We start from the raw sequence: 25,677 nt of genomic DNA, 5'->3' as shown, positions 1-25,677 counted from the left end.
CCTCGCCTCTCACTCCCCATCTTCTTTTTTCTCTCCCTACTTCCCTCGTTTTGTTCTGCCATCACGGTTTCGTAACAGTCAGCCGCGAATGAAACGCGAACAGAAAGTTATGCGTGGCCGATAACACGGATTTCGAGGTTTTACTGATTCGAGGCGAAAAATTTTCGAAGACGCTTACCTTTTTTCCGTTACGCGTAGAACGCGGTGGCGATATAGGGCCCCGTTCGCATCGCATTATGATTCGCTTGCCATGCTCTTCAGTCGCACACACGGCGCGTGCGAGGGATGAAAACTTTCCGCTCCGCTCGCACGCCATATGTTCGCGATGTGTCTTACGATCCTGCGGGATCCAGTGGGGGCCGCAACGTGGCGCTAAGGGATTTTTCGCGCACGGCAATGCCGACGACGACGCCGGCTTTTCTCAGTCACAGGGCAACGCCCCGCGTTACAGTAATGGGGCTGTGGTGCTTACAGGAAAGAAGAAAAAAGTTGGGGGTGTAGTGAAGGGCGGAAGGAGTAAAGAGTTGTCGGAATTTTTGTATTTGCGTTCGAGCTGAGCCTGTTGCTAACGGTAATCAACCATATCAGCGGCATCTCTGCATTGTACTTTATCTGTTCGCATTTTATTTGCGGCTGACTGTAGGCTGTGGTTGTCTGCCCGTGCACGATTGTCATTGCGGCTCGACAGCGGCCGGGCGATCCTGCGACGATTGCACTCAAATGATCAACGTTACAATCCGGTTCAGTTACCGTTGACTTGATTCCGATGGACGAGCCTCTTTGGCGCGACTACAGATCATCGAGCGTTGATCGAGTACTTATCATTTAGTGTCGTAACGACCGCATGCTGTGATGTAGTCGTTCCGTCAATTTATCGTGGCTTCAGAAGCGAGAGTTTTAGCTTAGCGGGTTACCGTACCGTTTCGGTTGTACGGGGACCCGGCTGCGCATGCGCGCGCGGGCACGGGGATGCGGGCCATCCGTCACCGAAACGAATGCACACGTGCGCAGTCAGGTCCGGGAACTGCGTAAACGGTGCGGTAACACGGTAACACGCTAAACTAAAGCACTCTAGCAACTTCCAATCTGTATTTCCAGAACATAAAAATAGGAAGGCTTCTTTGAAGTTAATAAAAAAAAAAATGTGACCAGTTGGTTATACGTAAAGCTAAATGCACTCTAGCGTCGAACTTGCCGGGCCGCCATGCCGATGTCCGCCAGGGGTGTCGCGTCGCGCTGCGGGTGAGTTTACGGTATGGTCGACCTTAATTATCGTTGCTTATTCATATATCACAGTTGGATGTATTTATTTGGCCTTTACAGCCACTGTTCGCGTAGTGTTACATTTTTTTTACTGTGTTATTACATCGGGTGATTGTTCGACTGTTTCAATACTTATCAGGTATACGTCTTTTTTTCTTTTCCTCCTGTGCTTGCATTTGTCTTATAAGCGTATAGGGTGGCCAAGGTACAAAGGTCAGCGCGGTTGCTTCTGAAAAGCCTTAAAAAACATTCGCTCCATTAACTGAAATTAGAGAGGCGCAAACACAGATAAGCAGTTGTATCACACGCGTGCCCCCCGTCCATTCAAAATAGTCGTGAACACGCGGTAAATTTAAACATTCGAAACAACCGCGGCACATAAAGTATTATTCGGGGTTACGGGGCTCTAAAAATCTCTACCAATGCAAGCGAGAACGAAGCAGGGAACTCTAATGCATATTCCAAAAATTAAAGCAGTTTCACTCAACGTGAATGTGTCAAGTGCAAAGCAGTGATTCGATAGAGGTGCTGTGGCGCCATCTTTTGACAAGTTTCAACGCCAGCCTCGCGTTGATACCGCAAGTAGTCACGAGAGGGCGCCGCAGCCTTTGAAAATGCGTATATAGAGACACTAGATTGAGTTTGGATTAGTTAATTTGGGGCAATTAATGCGGCAGTTTATGATTTTGTTGTTTGCTTGTTATAATAGTGCACCTATTTTCAGCAGCCTAGCAACGGCAGCCTCCGTCGCAACGGCGCAGCACGAAGATCGCACCCAACATTTTACATAAAAGGAACCTGTGCCTGTGTGGCCCAGTGGGATTGACATGGGCTATGCGACGTTACGGGCCCAAGTTCGATCCCTACCAGGGGAAACAGTGGTCTTTTCGAAGCTCTGTTTGAGGGTATGACAATAAGGCAGGTCCCCAAAAGTTATCCGCACTTTAAAGTAATACCGACAAAAGAGGTCTGTCGAGCGTATGCTGGAGATCCTGATGCTCATTTGCATCGGCAACGTCTGCTCGTTAATTTTCCGGAACGCATTCAGCGAAAAATAAATTATGCGGTAACAGGCAGCCTTCCCTGGCTACGCCCTTGTTGTTACTTCCGTGAGGCTGCCCGTTAATTGGAAGAATTAAATTAACGGAAAATGTGCACCGGTCGCGTTCTTATGCGATGAAAGGAGTAGAAAGCCTCGAGACCCTGCTCCGCCAGTTCCCTTTCGTCATTTTTTTTTCTTTTCTTTTTCGCGCCTTAGCTTCGCCTGCAAAGTGCCAGGCTTTTCATCCAAAATGAAATTTTCGCTTCGTCCCCTTCGAATGGAGCATGTCTGCACTTTTTTTCTGGCCCGTCCTTAACTCGAGCTGACCCACAATATACCGGCCCTTCGTGCACGAATACCCGCCGAATTTCGGAACTGTGTCCTTAAAAGTCTCAATTTATTGGAAGTGGCTTAGGCAGGCAGAATCGAAGTGAGCTGCACAAAGGCGAAACTCGACGAGACGCAGATAAAGGAGTGTCGCTGAGCGCCGTAAGCTAGATTATAAAAACGAAAGTGGGTACGGAGAGATGAGGGACCGATGGGGTGAACGTAGGTGGCGCTGTTATCGCTTTATATTGTTTGTTTCGTTGGACCCTTCATTTCCATCTTTCGGTAGTTAGGTCCACAGAGTTGGTGGTAGGATCGCGCGGACCTCCTTTTGTTTTGTTTTGTTATAGTGAGCCTTATGTCGTTTTAAAAAGCTCCCAAAGCCAGGGCTTCGACTCTCCTTCGAAACACCTTCGTGCCCTTCAAATGAGCTTATTCCTTTCACATTGTTCTATTGCAACGTAAACTCCTGGCGCGTTAGTGTGTCTACTTTTCTATATTGTTGTGGCGCTCGCTTGCTTAGACGTAGTACAGGGCGCATGAAAAGTGTCGTCTCTATTCTCCGGAACCACTCTCGCAGTCTCGGAAATTATCGCCGCTAATAATGAATGCGTTTAAACTATACATTTTTATTTAGACCTACGAAGCGGCAGTTTAACTGCGCCGAATCGATAGTTTCATTAAATAGTAGTTCCTCGCATTATTGGGTGCACAGGGCATAAGCAGTGCGCAAGTTCCACCAGTGTCACACTCGCCACGCTGCAATCGACATGAACCGCCGAAATTTAAACACCAAATATTGTTTGCATTGCCCTTTACTCGCATCCTATCGGTATTTCAATGAAGACCCTTCGTCCCTCGTATGATAATTATTCAACGAGGCTAGGCTAGACTCTACGTGCACATACTTCGAGTCGCCCGAACTATGAACTGGAAATTCCGACAGCGCCGAAGTTCAGCTTACTGTGCAGGAAAAGACGCAAAAAATATTGCGTTCCGCTAGGCGTTCAACTGCTTGTGGATGAAAAAAAAAAACAACTCTTGTGGCCGCCCGAAGACCGTTCCCTGTTCTCGTTGCGTGAATAGGCTTCTTACGAGAATGTCATCTTGCGGAACTTACATTACGTGTCTTTTCGTATTATACGCCAACGTGTCACAACGTGTGACAGCGCTCGCTCCTATAAGGCAATGGACAGGCGCTAAACATATCGCGCGATCGATGTTTCTTCGTGTTCTCGGCTGACAGCGCTTTTGACGCCACTCATGTCTGAGTAGGCGGGCTGTCATTTCAGGCATAGCGTATTTTCTAAAAAAGGGCGTTGACGCGAACAGCCTCGGAATAGCCGACACGTCGTCATTTTAAGGACTGGCGTGTGAACGTGCATGCCTTGTGACAGCGCCAAGATTAAACCAGGCGATATTGTCTTCGGCGGCTTAAGTACACGCTCTCTTGCGCACTCGAAGGTTTTCTAAGCTTCCCGGTGGCGTCTTGAAAATCGTTTAAGTCCGCTCCTTGGTCGGGAACCGTATACACACGCCGCACATCTTGGAATGTCCGACGTTCGATGCATCGATTCATTCTTTCCTCGGCCTTTCTTACTTTTGTTCACGATTTACGCGAGATTCTTGTTGTTTTTTTTATGCTGCTTGAGCCTTTGTTTTTCGATGTTAAAAACTGCCTCGTCGGCGTCCCGGAAAGTTGCGCGAATAGCCAGTGCCTACCCCTACCCCGCACATCCCTTTTTTTAACACAAAAGTGTTTTAATCCCGGATACACGAAGATTTCGTTGGCGTCAGATCCGTCACGGAAGTAACGCCAGTACAACGAAGCAAGCGGCCTGTAAAGGGTGCACCCCTGCACACAGGGACTCCTTGCGGGAAAGCAACCTTTATTACTAAAGAGTAATAAAGGTTGCTCCCCCGATACAAAGGGGAAACCAATAGAAATCATCATCATCATCATCAGTACGTTATACTTACGGTTGTTCGTTTTCGGGTTTTATATTTTATAACGAAACTGTTTTATGCCGCGATACCCCAATATTTCACGCTAGTAGGCCCGCCAGCAGGACGTCGCTCGCCAATTGGCACACCCTCAGTATAGCCGCCGACCCGCGAATCATGCTCAGCCGCAGATTTCGCTGCACATTTCACTTTCGTGCTTTACTGACTCCTATGACAGAGGAATCAGCCAGTTTTTTCTTTTTTATTTTACGCCGTCGGGTTCTCGGGGCCAGTTTCGCTTAGCTGACGTCATCCCATCTTGCGGGTGCCTTTTTTTTTTTTTTTTTTTGCTTCCGTTCGTTCGTAGCCATCGTAATTTGGCTGCGTGAGTGTGTTTCCAGCGTGGCGAAGTCGCGCCTTTGTATTTAGGGTTTCTTATCATTATGTATTCAGGAGTTTTAGCGTGGCGTGACCAAGGAAGGGACTCGCACTTAATAAAGCCGCGGATCACCAGCGCGCTCTCCTGGGACGGTACTGCGCAGGCGCAGTGCGGTGCCGTGCGTCTATCGCCTACGCAAGCGTGGGTACGTTCCGTAATACTGTTTACGCTGCCTGAAAGCTCGCGTGGGCGCCACACGGACCGCTTGCTGCAGGCCGTTAAGCGGAGGGGCCATAAACGCGAAGCCGCATTTGTACTTCTTTTTTCAATCTAGGAGACGATAAACCGTCTTGTTTATTCGTAGTCCTTGATGCGGCAGCGTTCCGAAGTCCTGCTAATCTAATTAGGTTGCTCTGTTGATTGGACGAGTGTAAAGCTGTTCATATTTGTGTAGCGAGTGCAAAAGTATGGGGACACGGAGGCTTAAAGCACGGGTTGTACGAACCGTTCCAGTCCTTTATGGTATCGCACGACAGGAAACGGAAATTGAAGTTTATATCGGCTCAGTCGCACAGGCAGCTGTGAATCTTGAAATTACATTTCGTAATGAAGAGTGCAGTACGAGCCAGTTTAGGTCGTATACCATTATTTACGCAATCACTGTGACGCCAGCGGTTGGTCGCGAGACACAAGCCCAGCTTTGGCCGGAGGGACTCTAGGGCAATGTTTTTTGCGTTAAGATAAACACGGTGTAGCCATCCGCACTCCTGCCTCAGAACTCCCCAGAAAAACGCGGCTAATTTGTTTTGATTCCCGTACGACATCTTGTCCTGAGTTCGCGAGATGCCTCTGAGGATATTTTTCGCCTGGAATGAAATGTAGCGACCGTTAGAGCAGCTATCCTGCTGTTTGAGGGGCGCTGTGCTGGCTGTCCTGTGCTATGCCCTAATCTGGATTTGCTTGTCGCTATGTAAGGCGATACGTAGTTCACCACGGTACAAGAAGCTTCCAAACAGCTTTCCCGTTCTTTTCACTCCGTCTACACTATTTCATTTCACGCTTGTACGGCTCGGAGGAAATCGATCGAGCAAACAGCGAAGGTAAACATCGCCGCCCGGGACGGGGAGGTAAAAAAAAGCAAGCGACGCCCGGGCGACTTCGGAACCGTCGGGCGAAATGAAATTGTCGACTTTTTTAGGTGACCCACGTGTCCTTCTGCCTCTAAGATTCCGCGCGCCAGTGGAGCGATTTATTTATACCCTCGGCCCGTCCCCTTCTGTTTGCCCACCGAGTCGGCGGGAAAAGCGTGTAGTGTGTCGCTTGTTTTGCGACATCTGCCACCTTTTTTGCTCGCGTACTTTCGCTTTAGCCTGCGTTCAAGCAGAGTCCTTCAATGCTTCTCTGGTCATGAAACTCCCGGCCAAGTTTCGTTCGGGGACAAAGGCTACTGCGAGTGGCGCTACCGAAGGTTGGAGGGTAGGGTTCCTGTATACAGCTCCCCTAGGGGAGCTAAGCGATATACAGGAACTCTATTGAAGTAGAGTTCCTGTATATAGCTCACCTAGGGGAGCAGAGTTGCGCGTCCATCCGCCATCTTGAGTTCCAGGTCGTTATACAGGAACTCTATTGGAGTAGAGTTCCTGTATATAGCTCACCTAGGGGAGCAGAGTTGCGCGTCCATCCGCCCTCTTGAGTTCCAGGTCGTGCGGGAAAGCCACCCGTCTGGCATGTACGAGCTGCCGCCGGGCCACCACGCCAGCGGCAGCGGGAAGGAGCGGCACGGGCAAGAAGGCGCGCGGTAGTCGGCTGCTTATCAGCTGACCGGCCGCCGCGGCCGCCGCTTCTGCAACCGCGGATACTCAGTGGAGCAGAACTGACTCAAAACAGGGTTTTGTGCGCAGCACTGAAAGCGGGCTTTCCTATCGAAGTGGAACCCGCGGCATGTGGCAATCAGACGCGCAACTCTTGCGCTTAGCGATATACAGGAACCCTATTGGAGGGCATCGGGCGGCCGCCGCTGCTCTGTAGCCAGACCGGCAGGCAGGAACGCAGTAGCAGCATGCTTGTTCGTACCAAATTTTTTCGCCTCTCACAGAATGATCAGTCCGTTTGAGCGGTGCACGACACGTAAATCGAAAGCGCACTGCTGATAAGGCGACGAGCGTCTGTTTTATCTTACTCCGTGGTCCGTTCCCTGCCAAACGCGCTCTGACCACGCCCCCCGGTTCCCCTCCGATCAACACCAGCGACGCGGCGCGGCAGCGTACGAAGCTCTCCCATATCGTGATGGCGAACTTTCATGACCAGAAAGGCATTGAAGGACTCTGGTTCAAGTTTGCCGTTTATTCAACTTGGCCTCAGTCCCTTGGCTCAGTCCAGGTCAGCGGATTCACTTTTAACATGCGCGCCAGTCGGGAGTTCGCGTTGGTCCATGGAACCGTTATGTTGTGCAAACGCGTCTACGTGTGGCCCCTTCATGCGTTTCTCACATACCGAAATTAAATTTCCGATTTACGAAATGTTTCGCCGCTTCCCACCGCTGTATGTATAGTGTGCTTTTAACTGTAGTTTGTCAGTGTAGTTATTAACTGTGTAGTACTTCGAGTTCGCTGATTCTGGCGATAAGCGCGTTGCACTGGTGACCTCCGTCGTATCAGTCGGGCGTAGCGTGTGCAATATGCTGTACATGTGATGGCCCTGCGTCATACGTCGCGTGTTCAGGAGCTACGTTTCGGACTGCGTAAGCACCAAGGGCTTTGCGAACGCGGTCACTGATTGGCCCCAACGTTTTTTCCTATCGCGCCTTGCGACGAGAGGCGCGTGACGTAGTGGAGAACAATGAAATGGCGCGTCATTCCCCATTCCTTGGTCTTTTTACTGAACGCGTTACTGTATAATATACACCTACCCATCTACTCCCGCCTTCCTTCCTTCCTTTATAATTTCTTTTTCATTTTGAGTGGCTTCACGAGACTAAATAAGTGGAGGCGCTATGGTAAAGCCGAGCGTAGCAACTACTTATCAAAAATTTATCATAAACGCATTATAAATTACGTATCATAAATGCGGCCCATTGAGAAGATAATTAGGAGTCAAACCGGGATACGTCAGAATTAGACAAAATTTATTTGAAAAGAAGACATTCACTTTAACGAAGTAGGCTGGGCTTCGTTCCTGGACCAGTCTACACCCACTGGCACTCGATTCACGAGTCCTGGCGCGTTTTATTTTAAGTATACGTCGGGGTATTTTATTTTCTTTTGATTTGAACAATTCTATCGTGTTGTTGACGACTTTTTAACTGCTTCTCCCCCATTTCTATTTATTCTGCAACGTCTCTATCGCCTTCGCTCTTTTTGTATGACTGCATTTTGCTTGTTTAGTTTGTTTTGTGCATATGTAGCAATCATTTTTCCGCCCGGACCGCGAGTCCCCCTTTTTCTGAAATTGGCATATATTAGACATTTTTTCACCTCTCCAAACGGTCTTAGAGTTTTGTTAACCTAGGCGGCATGCCGTTCTTATTAGTTCCTTCACTAGATGCGAGCCGGTAGTCACTAGTAGCACTCTAAATGCGGTCACTAGTCGTAGTAGACTAGCTGCAGTTGACTAGTTTTAGTGGGCGTGTGCCCGAACGTCTTCCTGGGCCCGTGGGTATGCCGTTTAGAGGAGCCATGAAGACAAAATACAAGTTGGGTTTTTTAGAAAGACTGCTTAGTCCCGATAACAATGATACCAATATCATCGCAATCTTCGAACAAATAACGGATATATTAAATAAAACGTCTGAAGCAGTCGCGACCCCCTAGCCCATTTCCCGCAACTTTCCTATGACGTCACGGAACCTTGTTTGTGCGATTGGCGGCCGCCTAACTGACCTGTCGCGACGACACATGAATGCACGTCTGTAATGGGGCCCCTAGTTCTATTTGACCGCATCACTTGAATGCTAACGTGCAGTTAACGCACTGAAAATTGTTTTATTTTTGGCCCGTATGACGTCATTCTTGCTCATAACACGTCACTGTGGCGCAAAATTTGAAAGTTTTTAAATACTTCTTGCTTTTTTTTCGTTAAAAAAACATCTTTTGTGGCTGTAAAGGAGCTGAGTGAGATACTGAATCCTAGATCTTTCAAATTAAACGAAGTTGTATTTTCTCTTCATGGCTCCTTTAATGGCATACCCAGGGACCCGTTCCTGGCTGAGTGTAGTAGCTAAAATTTTTACGCTCTAGTGATGTATAGTAAAGCTAGCGAAGCTGGAAATGCGGTAAGTAGATGGAATGCTGGTTCGTGGCTTTTGTAGTTGTAGTGTACAGTGCTTCAGTTACACTATCTCTTAGTGTAGGTTTTGAAAGCAGTTGCTCGTCGTAGCTAAAGTTTCGGGTCCTTTTTTCGCTCTTTTTGTGTAATTTTTTTTCTTGCGGTCGCTTGTTATTTGAGCTCTCTCAAGGCGGGAGATTTTTTTTCTAGCAATACTTGCTTTTTATCGCCTTTTCAAGAACAGGTGCCTCTGGTGTCCGCAACTGTACGAACGTTGTAAACTGGCTAGGTGTTACAACACTCGATGTAGAAGCGCAAAGTTCGGAAATGCGGCACAAAACTGCCACAGAAGGTGGCAACTATGCGGCTTTTTTTTTTATCTTGCCAAACAACCTCGGTATTTGAACGAGTCGTTACGCGCCGAGTAAAAGTTTGGTCGGCTGTCAAAACCTTGTTTTGTTATGCGGCCGCGTTTTTCGTGTTAAAATGCATAGCTTGCTATTTTGGCCGGCCTTCATTTTATTTCCACTCTCGCGTTCAGTTTGATCAGCCCCCGCACTGAAAGTTAATTGCCGTGCACGGCGCGACGGCAGCCTGACTAGAAACAGTTTTCAGGGCACGGTTGCTATCCAGAACAGCGCTTTTTGTTTCCTTCATTCGTCCTCCGTGCTGCTTTTGTTAAGAGTGTGGAATCGGTTCAGAGACACGATGCAATAATAACGACGGCGTTCAGCGTTTTCAATGTCTTTTCAATTTTTCTTTTTCCGGAGTGAGTTCAGTCGGGTATTTGTTGTCCCAAAGGAACTTAGTTGTGGACCGTCAACTCATAGTTAAGCGACAGGTTTCGCGGCCTGCATGCCGGCCGACTCAACTTTTATCGGGTTAAAGAACGCGGACGACCACTGTTGGTATTCAACGGTAGTTCGGGTGACGTTAGATGGCAAAAGACGCCGCGATTGGACACCTAACCCGGTCTTTTTACCGTTTCCAATCGCTGGTGCTGACGGCGTTCGAGGCGGAAACCAGAGGCATCTGTCGCGAAAGTGGAGAGCGTAGAGTTAGCGTTTGTTTTTACGTTTCGTCTCGCTTTGTTTTTCGCTTTTGTTTGCTTATGTTTTGTTCTCTCCCCCTCTTTTTGTTTTCTTTCTTTTTCTTTCTTTCCGTGAACAGGGGGCCTCCAACGTCGTCCGCGTCAAAGGGGCCCAAGAGCGTGCGGCCAAGCTCATCAAGAGTTGAACGCCCATGGTCGACCGGGAGGCGGAGCTTTCTTTTACCTTCTTTTTTCTTTTTCTTTTACCCACTTCCTCTTCGTCCCCCTCCACCACTTCGGCCACGAGTGCTGCACACAGCCGGCGTGGTCTTTTTTTTTTTTTTTTCCTCCTCCTCTTCGACCGCCTCACATACAAGAGAGAACGTGTTGGCCACGGAAAGTTGATTCTTCGCTTCTACCAGCTGCGCGCCGACGCATCGTGAACTGAGAACAGAAGAAAAAAAAAATGAAAGAAAAGGCGAGGGGGCCGAACTTCTTCGGACACCGCCGTCGTCCCCTTAGATCGAATGAACTGTCGTGTTTGGGGCGCCGGATTTGCGCGGCGACGCCTGATGAGGCCCATGCACGGAGACGGCGGTTGACTGTGTTTAACCTTGAGTCACTAGTGACGCTCGTTTAAACCCTGTTGTTAGCGAAATGCACCTGCACGACCGCGCACTGTGGAGCACGCCTATCGGGGTAACTAACTGCACCGTGTTTTGAGATGGGAAAAAAATTATTCCTGTACACTGTGAATTTACGTGTGATAAGGGGTGAAGGAGAGAGAGCTTTGAGAAAGCCGCCCTTTTTGTGTGTTCGTGCGCGTCCTGTGTGAGTGTGTGTGTGGTTGCTGCGAGAGGGGAAGAAAACGAAGCGAAATTTTGACGCACCCGCGTTTGTTTCTGGAAGTTGTTAGGTAGGGTTCGTGGGAATCTGTGTCGTCGAACGTTGTCTTCAACTCGTAGTTGCACAGTTTGTGGTAGCAAGAGTGTATGTAGTCCGTAGTCCTGTCTGTTAGCAAGATGTAATTCTGAAGCTATAACGCGATTTTGTGATTCGGCACTAACCTGACAGCGAAGAGGCCAAGAAAAAAAAAACACCTAGGAAGCAGGCCAGTTTTTATTTTTGTGTGGGAGTGTGCGTGTGTGTGTGTGTGCTTATGTCTACGAAAATATAGGACGGCACCGCGCTGTTCCCACTTCCGATGTAAACAGATATTAGAATGTTATAGCGGAGCGGGAGAGCCAGTCCTGGTACGGCACACTGTTTGCAACCGGTGCCACCGCGCATGCGCAGAGAGGGGCGATACCGGCTTTGAGCTCGCGCTTCTACGCCGACCGTGTAGCAGGCGTCGTACCGGAACTGGTTCTCAGCTCTGTTAAAGCTACTGTTATTTACTTTATGGGAACGAAAACACACTGCTGTAGCGCGCGTTTTCGCGTTCGTTCGCACTTATACACGGTCCAGCCGTTCAAGGTTTACGAAGATAAGACGTGCAAATGAAATTCGATTCATGTTTATTCTTCGCACCGTAAAAACACTCTAAAAACAGGCAAAAATACACCGTTAGCGTAGCGTAGTGTATTGTGACCTTTACAGTGTGCCAGTTGCTCTTTATAGGGAGCATTCCGCGTACGAACTAAACACTAAATGTAGAACATAATTGTAACGCCTTCCTGTTGGAAGGACCGGCGATAATTGGTTGAGTGGCGTTCGTTGTTTGTGTTTACCGCGTTTCCGTGTGTCCTTTGGTTGTTTTGCTGTGATTTATTGAGGAATTCATGTCCCGCACTTGGGCGGTTCTTGTATTTTTAACATTTTTTTTGTACATCGTTTCTTGAAACATTTTGGTATGCGCACTAAAGTGTCTATATTTTTCATTTTGCTTGGGTTTTGCCTTGCCTTGTTACGGCCTTTGAGTTTGTGTTGTACTGTTTTCTTTTTCTTGTGTGTCTTCTTGGATTAATGATTCTAACGCTTCCGCGGTCCTTTACATTTGTATTTGCTTTTGTCAGAAGCGCCAACCGCTTCACACGCCTGGTTTCGGTTCTACGCTGTTTTTCCGCGACATGTTTCAGATTTAAACACTCGCACCGTTTCTACTACGGCAACATTTTTAAAAAGAGAAACCTTTTTTTTGTACCTTTATCAAAGCGCGCAGTCATTAATGCCAGCCTAAAACGGTGTATTCCGGCCATTGCAGATTTTGATCGATTGTAAAGTACCGTTTCTTTCTCTTTTTTAACATTCTCGGAAAGAAAGGAGGAACTTTTTTTGTTCTTTTGTAGTTGTTTCCGACGTATTCGGAACCGCAAAATTGACTGCCCTCCGAACAATGAGAGATGCGTCTTGAGCCTTTGCGAAAGCCCGTCAAAGTGACCCATCACATTTTGCTGCCGTCATATTTTCGGTCAAGAAAACGTTCTCTTCTTCCTCCAACCGACCTTGCCATTGAGATCACAGAAGAAGCAAGGGAAGAAAAAAGGGAATAAAGAAAAAAATCAAATACGGGCGTCCATAACGCCATTTTTATATTGGTCGCCGAAGCATCATCGTTTCCTTCATACGCGTTCGGATGATCGCTTTATACTGCGATGATTAATAACGGCCCCCTTTGGGCGAGTAGATTAAAACCATATCTTACCCTCTTTTGGGTACCCTTTCTAGCCGGCCTTCTATATTTGCGTTGTACTTTAAAGGAAATAAAAATAATAATTTCATGGCCGTGCACAAAACCTGCCAACTTCCCACGCGTTTAAAGCCTTTTTTCTACAACTTCCTGCCTTTTTCTCTCTCGCCTTTTTTTTTCTTTTTAATGCCGAGCAGCACTCAAGAAAATTGACCCTAAATTCTGCTCTGAAGCTTCGCAGACATTCGGGCTTTTCCGCATTTTTCGTCCTCTCTCTCTCTCTCTCTCTCCAATACTTCCTTTCGTTCTCGTTTGTCGTGGCTTTTTTTTTTTGTTGTTGTTGTTCTTCGTTTTTGTTTGGCGTCATTCCTTTTTTTCAGCGACGCTCTCGCGCCGTACAGATCAGCGCTCTCGGATCTTCTCGAATGTAGACTGGACGTGACGGCCCGCGGTAATTCTCCCAGCCGATCTACCCCTAATGCCAGGGGTCGTCACTCCCCGAGAAGTTGCAGATTGGTTAGAGATACGAATAAATAGCGAAGAAAAATAAAAATAAAATGGGTCAGGCCGACGCCAATCCTTCCCTTTCTATCCTTCCAGCTACGCATCTTCGTTCACCCCCTTTACTTCGCGTTTATGCGAGTCCTAGTAACCCTCTAATGTAATCTTTTTTCCTCCTTCTCGGAAATTCAGCGGGTGCATTTTTTTTAATAACTGTGTTTAGTAACGAATACGTGTGTTTTATGTTTTGCTCTTCTCTCTGGTTCTTTTGTGTTTATTGCTGCCCGTAGGGTATCTCAATATCATCCTCTTCCTATTCCTCTTCTTTTCTTTATCGTTTAAAAGCTATCGTTAAAAGTGCTTGCTTCGCGATTCTGTTCACGTGCCGCACGTTCACTTCTCATTGGTTACTTTGGTTCCCGCTTCCCTTTTTTCAACACTGCTGGGGCGCGACCCCAATTCTCCAAATTCCAGGTTATGTCTCGTTTTCTTCTCCGGTCTATTTTGCGCGTCTTTGAGCAGTAGTTGTACTACGTTGTAGCCCGTAGGCTCCTATTGCGTTGTGTACTTAATCACCACATATCAAGGTTCTGGAGGATAACGGACTCTGCTGGCTATGGTCTCTACACGTGTGGCTCCCACTGGCCCGTCCCTACGTGGTCAATTTTATTTTCGAATCCCCCCCCCCCCCCTTTGTTTTCTTTAAGCGTCTCGTGTTTCAATGCTGAGAGGGCGAGGCTCAACACACTGAACCTGATTTCAGATCTGTGTAATGTAAGGAATCCGCGTCCTGACCGTCTTTTGAAATGTTCGTGCTCTGTAGTTATTAGGGTCACCAGCAAGCATGCCCCGATACTTTCTTCGGCCCCTTGCAGTGCGCTGACCGGTTCGCGTTATATTCTTGTTCTGAGGCCACGACCCGCTTCCTGTTTCATCCGCTTGATTTGCGCAATAATGTTTTTCGTGTAAATTAATTCTCGTCTCACTTAGTCGTGCTTTTCTTATATACTGCGCCCTGTTTGTTTTCCTGAATATTTTGGGGGCGAGCGTTGGGCAGCCTCGTTCTCCGAACAGATACCTCGCGCAGCATTTTGGGCCTTCCTGCGAATGGACGTTGCATTTTCTCTTTGGTAGCGTAACTTTTTTAGACTCGGCACTAAACGTGAATTTTGTTCTTTTCTCCTGTCTCCGTTACGCCGCATCGCTAATGTAGAATCAGCCCGTGATCAATGTCTCAGCAACCTTCGTAGTCGCCAACCCTTTAGCCAACTGCAACTGACCAAGCCTTGTAAATCGAATCGGGTATGTGTAGCCGTGGCCTGTTAACTAGTTGTGTTAGAGATAAGAGACAATGCATTCCTACCTTGTTCAAAGTGTGCGTGTCGGGACTGCTGATGCGACGCGGCCTGGGCGATTGTTGAGGCAAGGACCTTGTACTCTTAGTGGGGTATAGTTACGAGCTAAGGCATATTGAGTTGCGTTTTTCAGCGGAACTAGAGGCGGGAGTGGCAATGCAGGTCGGTTTTTTCGGCATGGTGGGCGGCGGCCTCACTAGATGAAGGGTAACGGTAGAATCAAACTTTAGGTTCAGAAGGAAGCCAGTTTCGGAGGGTCGTGGACCTGGCCGAAGGGCGTTTCAGCAGAGCATCTTCGCGCTTATACCGAACAGAGGCAATGTGGGTTTGCTCAGATCTAGCAATAATGGCGCCTGATTCGAACAGTTTTTCTCTGTCTGGAACTGTGGCGTTGACCACTGCTGGCAACAGGGGAGGCATGTCGAGTGGCGTAGAGCCTCAGGGCGAAACACGCGTGCGGTAAACGACGCGTTTCCGCACTCTTCCGCTTTCCAAACCGGTCCTGCGGCTCGCCGCAACGGTTTCCGGAGAGGGAAGACGCGTGCGCAGCCGCGTCGTTCTCCGCACGTCTGCATCGCTCAAAGCAAACACCCCACATGCCCTGCGCATGCGTGCTGCGGGCGATGCAGAAGCGGCATTTGAGGAAATCGGACGGCAAAGTGTAGGGAAGGCCCTGCGTGGGATGGAATGCGGTACGAGTCGTATAAGAGTGGCTTACACTAAGGTGTGAACGCTTCAGTGTTTACGCGTGTTTGTGACGGAATGGCGGCTCGACACAGCTTGTTGACGCCCATCTTCTAGAGCTGCGGCGTACATGTATGCACCAGGTCGACTGTTTCAGCAACGGTTTTTTGTTTCAGCTGGTTCGATTGTCGCGCTGTACCGATCTCATCGACGAGCTTTATTGTACAGTGCGAGAGAGAGAGCAAACCGTGGGTGGGCCTAAACAGGCGCGCACCAATTCATTCCATCTACGGAGGGCTTCGTTCGCGACGAATATCGCGGACGTTACGTTCCTTCTGTAAAGCATGTTGTTTACGTTGTTGTAAAGTTGGATGTGTTTGTTGACGTGCTTGTTCCGCCGTATTGGGTTTGAGCATGATGCTGGCTTGCCGCAGTGTTTGCGTTAAAACTGTTTTGTTTCGCTTTTCGGCGAAGGAGGGAAAAACTGTTTTATCGACTCTCAGTTTCGGCGTGGGTATTTTTGCAGCGAACCTTTGCGCCAGTGGGGTGGCATCGATTTTATTGCGGTGTTTGCTTTGGGTTGCAATTATCAGTGATAGTTGTCCGGCTGGGATTTTGTTTTTATCGATCGCACCTGTTTGTTCATTGCTCGGCGGTATTGAATACTGGACACAGCACTTGCGATATTTCCCTTTTTTTGTCGTCGCGTTGTTACAAGACGAACCTTGTCACCGGCGTTTTTGGCTGTTGATTGGCTGAACAATCTTGTTTCTTGCCATGCGTCTGGTGATTTGGTGTGTGGCGCTAACATGGAGAAAAAAATTTATGCCAGCCGGGTCTTATTTCTAGCCTACTTTTGATGTGATTAAAATGTTTTGCTAACCTCCAATTCTTTTGTTTTCTTTTGTTATTTTGTGTCGAGAGAGAGAGAGAGAAACAACCTTTATTAGAGCCTGCTGTGAAGACGCGGCTAGTACGTCGCAATAGCTGAGCCCCAGCCAGGCCTGCTCACACAACCTCCGTGGAGGCGGCGCTTGCAGGCCGTTGGCGTTCGAGGCCAGCCATTGCCAGCTGGACAGCCTGGAGTTGGTCTTCGTAGTTTCCATTCTTCATGGCGTCCATGAATCTTGGCGGAATTGTAGTGTTTCTGGCTTCCTGCGGGTGATTTTCACAATCCCATAGGATATGGGCCAGGGTGGCTCTCTCTCTGTTGCATAGTGTACACATATCACTAACATACACCTCTGGGCAGATGTGTCGAGGTTTTCTGGCTTTTCTAGTGTCACATTTTTTTTTTCTTCTCGTTTCTGCTCTGCTGGATGTTATTTTAAGTTATAGCGAACGGTGCGGTTTTTTTTTAATTTTTTTTTTTGCGTGTAGGCATCAACCTGGGATATCTTTCGCTTCTATCACCGATTTCTCTTTTTTTTTTTTTCATCTCCCACGCCCCTCTGAACACAACTTACTGCAACGGCTCGGAATTTCTTTTTTCGCTCGGAATTTCTTTTTTCGTTAACTCGTAATTTTTGCCTCGTGCGGCGCATTTCATTGTTGCCCTTTGGTTGTCATCACCCATTAAAGCTTGCATCCTTTTGTAGCTACGCCGACTGTGAACACTTCCCATTGTTCGGCATTGTTTATTTTCCTCGCATCTTTTCTATCGCCTGGCCACTGTTTCAACGCCACCCCGACGGGACAAAGCCGGGGAGCATCTGCTTCGACGTCGTGATTGGGGAGTTCATATCCCGTATGGAGTTATACGCTAGCCTTTGTGACGGCAGGGACGGTCAACCTTCTTCTCATAAGCGCGTCGCTCACGTTGAAGATCGGTTTTTGGACGTGTAGCTATTACGAGGGGCTGTTTCGGACAGCAGAGCAAGAATATTGTGCTAGCTGTCATACCCTGAAAGTGTACGCATTTAAATCTCCCGCCTCTGAAGAAACGGGGCGCCGCAGAGTTAAATCCGTTGCGAAACAGCTACGCGCGGCTGAGATGACACCGGCAGGGCGTGGTCAATCAACTGCCGTCACAAGCTGCGGCGGTTATCAGCGGGCGCTACTTCGCACAGTATCCCTCCTGAAATTTTGTATATACAGAATTATGTGAATACGAAATTTTTACCTTTGCTGACCTACCAGCAAAATAAAAACAGGGATATGTGTCCGCAACCTGTGGTAAAAAATACTGACACCGGTTTTATCTCAGTGCGACCGCGAGAAACGCCAAATCATGGTCCGTACGAATTTCGTGTGAACGGGAAACATTAGATGCCGTTATTCGTGCTTTAAGAAAGCAACACGAAAACTGTGTCAAACGTTTCCATTCTGAGAAATCATCTGATTCTTTTGTTTTTGGAAATATTATCCGCGTTAGGCCTGGGTGAGTAATTATTCCCATGATTCTGTACATGCGAAACGTTTCACTTGGGTAGCCTGGATGAAAAAGTGCGCGCATACGACTGCGCGCGGGCCCAAGTGTCGCCTCGGCCGTGCCGCTGCTTTATAAGGGAATTTTGGCAGCCGCGAAGTTAGATTTAGAAGCTGGCTTTTACGTGTCTATTTTTTTAACCCGTGGAAGTATAACGCTCATGCGAACTCTCAAACCCGTGGTCGGTTTCTATGCGGCCATCTAGCTGGCGCGGAGCCAACGAATGAGAATGCCAGGCGAGATGCTGAGAGCAGGGTAATGCTTTATGCGCAGAGTTGGCACTCAACCAGTCCCGAACAAATCCGGACGTGGTCGCGAGTTTGTAGTCGCGTGAGTGGCTGCGTTCGCGTTATGTTTAGTTAAACGTAACGATTGGCGCCGCGCAATCTGTGTACACCGAGCGTCGTCGGAAAGATGCCGACTTTATTCGACAAAAATGCGGAGCCTAAATGGTCGGGCACCAGCAACGCCGTGTGGGCGATGCCTTTGCAAAAAGGTTCGTTTCAAACAACGCCCCTCTGATTACTCCGCGCAAGTAGAGCGACAGAACGGGGAACTACTTCTAACGCTTTGCTGTTGCATGAGTCCTACTAATCGGCGTGGTTATTTTCTCTGGAATGCGTAATTTGCTTAGAATTTTCGCTGCATGATGCCTCGTTAGAGGTGAAACGCTACTCCACCTCGCTTGTCCGGGCAAGCAAGTTCGTTCTTTAGGTGTCTTGGCATGAGCGCAGCGCGATAAACAGTGCGAATAGAGTGTAACCAGCCTCTACTGCGCGTGTCCAGTTCGCTACTGTCTTCGATACCATGCGAAGTATTCGTGTAATACGATTGCGTGACATGTAGCTGGACGTCACGTGGGGGATGAAGATCGTTGCTGTGACTAAAATGTGTTTGTCGGGACGCTAGCGCTAGAGCTGACGCCGCACGCAGCCTGTGCGAATTAAGGTTCTACTAATACCTTCTGCCGTAATGTTTTCCCTGTGCGGGTATGTGTACGCAGGAGCTCAAACTACAAATTATTCGGCGTGGAATGACGTCACCGATGGCAAAATCTTCGCCGGGCGTTGCGTTGAACGTTGGCCGTTCGTATATCTCACCCGGTCCGTTAGCTGCGACACTCATTCACACACTGCCTACCCTCTCCCCACCATCCCCCTCTCTCCCTGCTCGTCTTTCCCGATACAATCCACCGCACACCCGCAGACGGAGTCCAACAAGCTCCGCATCGAGGAGGCCAACAAACGGGCCACCAAGCTCCTAAAGTGAAGCCCAAATGCAGCGCCCCGTTTGCGAGAGAGGAGGAGGAGGAGGAGGCCCGCAGCAGACGACACCCGACTGCGACACAGCCGACGGCGCCATTTTGGCGGCGGCGTACGTTCGCCGCTGGGGGCCAATGCTTACTCGTTTGCGCAGGCGCAGTCCAACGAGTCGCGCATCTCGGTGGCCAATCAGCGCGCCACCAAGCTGCTTAAGGACTGAGCGGCACCTGGCGGCGATGGTGGTGTTTCCCGGTGCATGGTGGAGACGCAGAGTGCCGAAGTCTGCTGCCAAGAGGGCGCTGCCCGCGACTACGCCGTTATTGCCGCCATTGTTGCGTCACCCCATGATGACGCTGTGTGGTTAATGCCATCTTCTGATGCTTTGCTCGGCCGCCTTGGCGCCGCCGTTGCCCTGTTTTGTGTCTTGTGTGTCCCCCGTCCGTCAGTAGTATACTCCGCAAAGCGTGGTGGTGGTGTCCACGCGTCAGTTTGGTGTCTTGGTATCGCACGCTAACGTATACTCGCGTTAAAAACAAACTGCAAAAATCGGATGTAAGTGTTCACAAGGTTGTGGCTCTATTAATCCGTTAATAAGCTAATCAAAATGCCCCGGAACGGCAGACAAAACCATTAACGAAGTAGCACTATGTGTCGGTTTCTGTTCCGGCCTAGTATTTAGCGTTATTGCAGAATGTGTCCCAGGATGTGTATCACATCAGGGGCCTGCTTTACGCCAATACTCCAGAACTTTAGTTTTATCGGTGTTCACAACTAAGCAAACAGTTAAACTTCTGTGGGCACCTAGTCTTGTTATTCCTTTTAAACCAGGTTATTTTTTTATTCGACGGTAAAAATTGTTCACCGTGTTATCCGGGCTCAGTATACCGAGATCCTGTACCGTCGCCATGGGCGGTGAGAGATTGCTCAATTATGCAACGTTGTACGATATTGTTTTCCAAAGCCACGTGTGAGTATTTAAACCACAACTTCGTGTAGAAGTGATAATAATCCCCTCTAAACGCAACCGTATAATGACCACAACGAATTCTAAGCCTTGCGAACACGTGCTTTCGTCGGCAGACAGAGCATCCTTTCCTATCCTTAAGGGCAACGGCCCCAAAACGACAAGCGGTGCTATGAGCATGCGTTTATTATCTATCTCCCTGCACGTGTCCTAGTTCCAGCGGATTTCCCGTGACACGTGCCGGTTTTTGAATAAGTGCACTTAATCCACTCCTTTTGTTCTGCCTCCCAGTATCCGCGCCCTTGCTGTTTAATTCGAAAGAAACGTGCGGCCGGTTATACTCGGCGGCACTCAATAGACATTTCGGTTTCTTTCTAAAGCCGCGTACTCTACAGCTTCAGATCAGCTTTTGGCGCCCTCCCTTGAAGCCTTTGAGGTAGCAGCTGATGTATCACGTTCGTTCTCTTGTGATCCTAGCAAAGAGGTCACTCGGGGAGGACGATTGGCTGCTACGGCTTTTTGGGCGGCTGCATCTGCAGGCAGGCCTATTTAAGGCATTTAGGACTGCGCCGCGGCGCCGCTGGAAAGCCCCACGCCTCGGCGTCTGGAGACGCCGGACACCCTGGATTTGGCGCGAGTTCCGATTGCTGTATCGACGTGTTGCGCCCGGACGGATCTACGTTTATTTGGCGTAGTAATGTCAGCAAACGACCGAGTGGATACGGACCTTCAGATTCCTAGAACTTTGCTGCCATTGTTTGTGTAACTTTTTGGGAATAGCGAGCTGGTTATTGCTGCGGATTAATCCCAGAGCTCTGTGTAGGTTAACTTGAGTCGTAACGCATCTCGCCTCGCCGTCGGGCGAGTTTCGTCTTGGCGACGTTACATTTGCTAGACCTGTGTCGCATGAAACGTAGGCCGAGAGCAACAAATTAATTCTCGGCATAAAAACAAAACTAAGACACAATTACAACAACGCGATCTCCCAGAGAAAGGGCAGCAGGCGTCTGGTGAATTCGTAATAGAATACCTTCACCTCACTGACTACCCGTCTCCGACCAAGTTCTTGAAATTTGCGCGTTTTCTTAATTTTGCATTCGCCTTGAATGCCGTTCACGCCTGGCGTAGGATAAACCTTTTTCATGATCATGTATAACGTTTTGGAAGGACGAAACAAAAAGGAGAAAGCAAAGGCGGGAATTTTAAACGCACTTGTGATTCCTGCGCGCTAGCAGATCCGTTGTGAAGGTTATACAGATCCGTTCGGTGCCCGGCGCAACTCGTCAAAAGTGGCGCAGTCTTGGGCTAGCCCATTTCGGTGCAGGTGCTCCCCAGAATCGATCGCAGCGCCGAAGGCTTTCTATCTGCGCCGCTTGCAACGACGTCTCGCGTAGCGCCGCCTGGCACGACTTCGGCGAACATATATACCCAAGAATTTCGAGTACTGTGCAGAGTTTGCGATGGGAGCGCTAGATGGCGCTAAGCGGTGTCAGGTGACGAACATATCATTTGTCTACTCGAAGTGCGTTCACGATTTCTGGCGTACTGCTAAGTCGCTACGTAACCTTGTGCGCTCAGCATTCGACAAACTCCGTCTGTTGTTAAGCCATCACAATACTTCCAAGACCTTGCAGACGTGGCTCGTAACGTCAAAATAATGAGCGGCCAAATTTTGTAGCGAAACCCGGTGGCCGTGGGCGTCAGCATGCGACAAGGGTTATGCCTCAGGCTTTCTGGACGCAAACGAAAGCGGCGTTGCAGTCATCTTGCCAGTCAACTTGTCGCCACTTCTGGCGCCACTATCGACAAACTTTGCCGCAAACATATTCCCCCGTACACACAAACAAAAAACTTTCGCACAAAAGTGGATGGAAACTGAGAAGTGGAACTTTGCCCCAGCGTGTTGAGGGCAGTTGTTTTGTACAGGTGGACAAGGAACAAGTAAAAAAAAAACAGCCGGAAAACACAAAGACGCACGAAACGAACTGAAGAGCGTGGTTGCCCTACCCTAGGGAGGCTGGTCAGTTTTCCATTGTTTCAGCGATGCGCTTCCCCGCGTGATATCGATAAGTGATTTCCACGGAGACAGACCTGTGATAAGATCAACGAACTGCGTTGTGCGACGCAGAGGGCGGGTAGAGAGAAAAAAAAAAAAGAAACCCGACCGCCAAGTTTTCGAACGATTAAGAGGCGCCGTTCCGAGCGCACTCTCGCGCCAAGCTCGATCATTCCGAAGAACTCGGGGCGAAATGTGACGCTGAGAAACGTGGAGTACGTCGCTCCGGTGTCGTTTACCCAGACGGCTACGTCAAGCATCGCGTATGTGTGTGTGTGTCGTCTAGGTGTGACACTAACCGTCTGTCCCTCCTTCGAACAGTCACGTTCAAGCGTGACACTCTCGCTCCTGTCGCTCAGCGAGGGCGTTTCGCCTCGAGCCCGACACACACGCTATCCGCTTATAAGCGTGACTTTTTGCCTCACCCGTGCTTTGTAAGCGGCACGTTTTTTTCCGAGGAGACTGCATCGTCTCGAACCTGTCACCAACGCCGCTGCTGTTGTCTCGGGTGCTGCTGCTGCCACAACTTCGTCTCGTATGTTAACCTGTGGCTCGCGAAGCGTCAGCAACCCGGAAATGCGACGGCATCCTCGGCGTGACGTCACTTCCGGGTCCCGGTGGCCGGGGCGCGATCCTTCAATTGCAATGACGGACGTATCATATACAGAGGTGACGTGGGTTAAGACGCGTTAGGACTACTACCGTAGGTTTCTTTTCTGCTTTAGCGTGTCGCGTCTTCTTTCCCCTCACGGTCGTGACGTCGTTCTTGTAAAGTGTTGTGTGCGTACGTGCGACTTTCGTCGCTCTCTCCCGTTATTTCCCCCCGCAGGGGTGTAGACGTGGTAGCCTCCAGCGCTGTGTCGCGACGGTGGCCCTAGGTGCGTACTGAATTGGTGTTTAGCTAATCGACGCTTGTTGCGCCCCCACCCGAGGAGACCGTAAACACTATATCGCTCTGCTCACAACAACTTTTCGCTGCGTTTCCAGTGCAAGTGTGTGTTGTCTTCTAAAGCACTTTAATGTAAAGTTGGAGCGCGATGCTGTTGTAAGAAAGAACGCACAAGTTTGTAATCGCCTCATTTGATCTTTGATATGGTTTTCTTGTAATATCATTTTTGTTACGCCGTCTTTACCCAGCCGTGACCCTTCATTCATACGTCATAATCCGAGAAGAGACGGCTTAGTGTACCGTGGCACGAACTTAAAATTTTTTTTTTCGTCGGATCTAGGGGGTAATTAAATCATAAAATTATTTTTGGGTTTGCAGTCCGGTTAAAAACCGCCGTACCTGGCTCTGCCCGATGTTTTAACTATCGTTTGGTGTATAAAAATCTGCACAACATGTGTGAAAAGTTGTAGAATAATTTGGCTAAATCCTCTTGGAGGTAACGTTAATCGGCAGTATTTGGGCAGTTTCATAATTCGCTGAGGTGTTTCACTCTACCCGAGTTTACGAAGGCACACAATTTCAGTTTTGTATTCACCTTAAAACATTTTCTCATTTTCTTCTATCTCAGGCGTCGCGTATTTGTCCACTACTCCGACACGAAGGAACAAGGCAGGCAGCGCTCTTGCATTGTGCTATGCGTGATTGTGATAATATATACTATCTAGCTTAACGTCGGGGCCGGTGTGGCAGAGTTCGGTGGTTGAGGCTGTTTTTCAGCTCGAATATTTGGGAGTGCGGTTAAGCGTGAGAGTGCGAGTAGGCGTGATGCAGGGGCTGCTAGAGGGAGAACCCGAGGTGGGGCCTCTTTTAACCACTTCTGTACATAAGAAATAGTTTGCTGTACGTTCTAGCTGACGTTGTCTAGACTTCGAGAAGACGTCGGTATTTATCCCTCTTACGCTTTAGCAGTCCTCTAGCGGGCTCCGTCACTGTTATTAGGCGTTGTTTGTGTAGCTCGCCTTTCTCTGACTCCGTGTCTGTTAATTGTGTTAATATATCCGAGCGGCGGAATATTTTTCGAACTCTCACTGTGTTCATTGTGTTTACCGGATATCCTTCGAGCACCCGTATTCGCCCTGTGACGTTACCAGCTGGCTGTACATCGCTTTTCTTCGATTCAGACCGATCTCCTTAGTAGACTTGAGAATCTGCGCCATACCTTGAGTTCTACGGCGCCTTTGTGTATAAAGAGGGGTGTCCCAATCATAAACTTTGGCATCGCTTATTCTTTAGAACATGGTTCATGCGAACTTGAGCAGGCTCTGATGCTCTCTTTCTGTTTGCGCCGTTTTTAGGTCAGGAGATGGTTGCGGTGGGCTGTATTCACGTATACCAGTGAATCCAAGGCGCACTTAGGCCAGGACAGTTGGCGATGCACTCGCCTTATGCTGCTGTTTGTTTCTATTTTAAGGCGATTACCTTAAGGAGATCGTAGGGCAGAGAAACCGCCGGAGGGAGCCGGACGCGATAATTCTGATTCGTCGATGTGGTCATGACGAAAGCGAGTCACGTGGTCGGGAGTAGGCGTTGGCAACGGTGCCGTTTACCAGTGCGGAACGCTATTCGAAGTTGCCGTATTGTACGTGTGCGGGACGGCGCATTTCCGTGTGCTCCTTTCCGGTTATCGCGTTCCGCTAAGGGTGACGAAATCTGGAATTTTTTTTTCATTTCTTGCTAGCAGGTAATGTAAAAAAAAACTCATTTTAACGTAATTTCTCAACGATCGGAGTTTAAACGTTACAATATTTGGATTAAAATTTTTACTTGCAGGTAATGTGAAAACAAAAACTCGTGACGTGTTGTCATAACGACATTTAGCCGTTTGCGAGCCTTGTTTACAATTTTTTATTTGCTTGCGCTGATTCAGCTTTGTACATAACAGCTCGCGTTGGGGGTTAAAGTCCGAACGTGCAAATTTTACATTGAATAGCGGAGCTGACCTAAGGCGTTCGCGCGGCTGTTAGACAAGGCGAATTTCGGCGTAGCAGTTACATTAAAAGAAACGTTTAGGCAACAGCAAAGTGAGTCATAGGAAGCCCACGTCAGCAGTGTATTAACTGCTTCAGCCTCGTTACCGCTGAATTAAGCCCACTAGAGCTCATCGCGTAGCACTGTAGGTTGAACTCGCATTGTTACTGACAATACAGCGACTCTGATATCTCAAGCTAGAAATAGCGGAACGAGGCGTAGTAGATTTGAAAAGCTCTTTTTTTTTTTTTTTTTTCGGGACAGTGCGCCACCCTTCATATATACTCTGCAACATTCACATTCCATTTTGGGCACATGAATTTCAAAGAAACATTCTATTTGCACATTCCGACCTTGTAAATACATTTATGCTCTACCAGTGAAAGTGCTCAGATTACAAAGGCTTTTGTGTACTTTCCTTGTACGAAATTGGTGCAATAGCTCTCACCAAGAGCCCGTTAATGGCCTTATCCGGCCTTTTAAGCGCCAATTCCGGCTTGTTTCGCGAACGTAAGTTTTGAAAGTGCGCTTAGAAGCGCGTCGCTCCAGCAAGAAAGAAACAATAACGCTTTCTGGAAATAAACTCAGTAAAAAAAAAAATCCTTGGGAGTTCTGACCTGTGCCGCCTGCCTG

At 48.6% G+C, this 25,677-nt stretch overlaps 1 protein-coding gene across 12 annotated transcripts in view; it reads left to right on the top strand.

Annotated features, from left to right (window-relative positions):
• The window catches only part of Snap25 (Synaptosomal-associated protein 25kDa), a 294,533-nt gene extending 269,283 nt beyond the window's left edge, over positions 1 to 25,250 (top strand). For 10 of the 12 annotated variants that reach the window (XM_077680850.1, XM_077680849.1, XM_077680852.1 and 7 more), the window contains one exon: positions 10,389 to 16,306. In XM_077680850.1, coding sequence (XP_077536976.1) covers positions 10,389 to 10,454 — 66 coding nt within the window. In that variant the 3' untranslated portion in view covers positions 10,455 to 16,306. Of the gene's footprint in view, positions 1 to 10,388; positions 16,307 to 19,261 lie in introns of those variants that run through there. The other 2 variants (XM_077680842.1, XM_077680848.1) reach the window with 1 other exon arrangement.
• The last annotated feature ends 427 nt before the right edge of the window (positions 25,251 to 25,677 follow it).

This window comes from Haemaphysalis longicornis, unplaced genomic scaffold, assembly GCF_048455015.1.
Source record: "Haemaphysalis longicornis isolate Haplotype H1 unplaced genomic scaffold, Haemaphysalis longicornis Haplotype H1 scaffold_8, whole genome shotgun sequence".
Lineage (NCBI taxonomy): Eukaryota > Metazoa > Arthropoda > Arachnida > Ixodida > Ixodidae > Haemaphysalis > Haemaphysalis longicornis.
The sequence above is the reverse complement of the archived record's forward strand: the minus strand, read 5'-3'. Positions and strand labels throughout refer to the sequence as shown.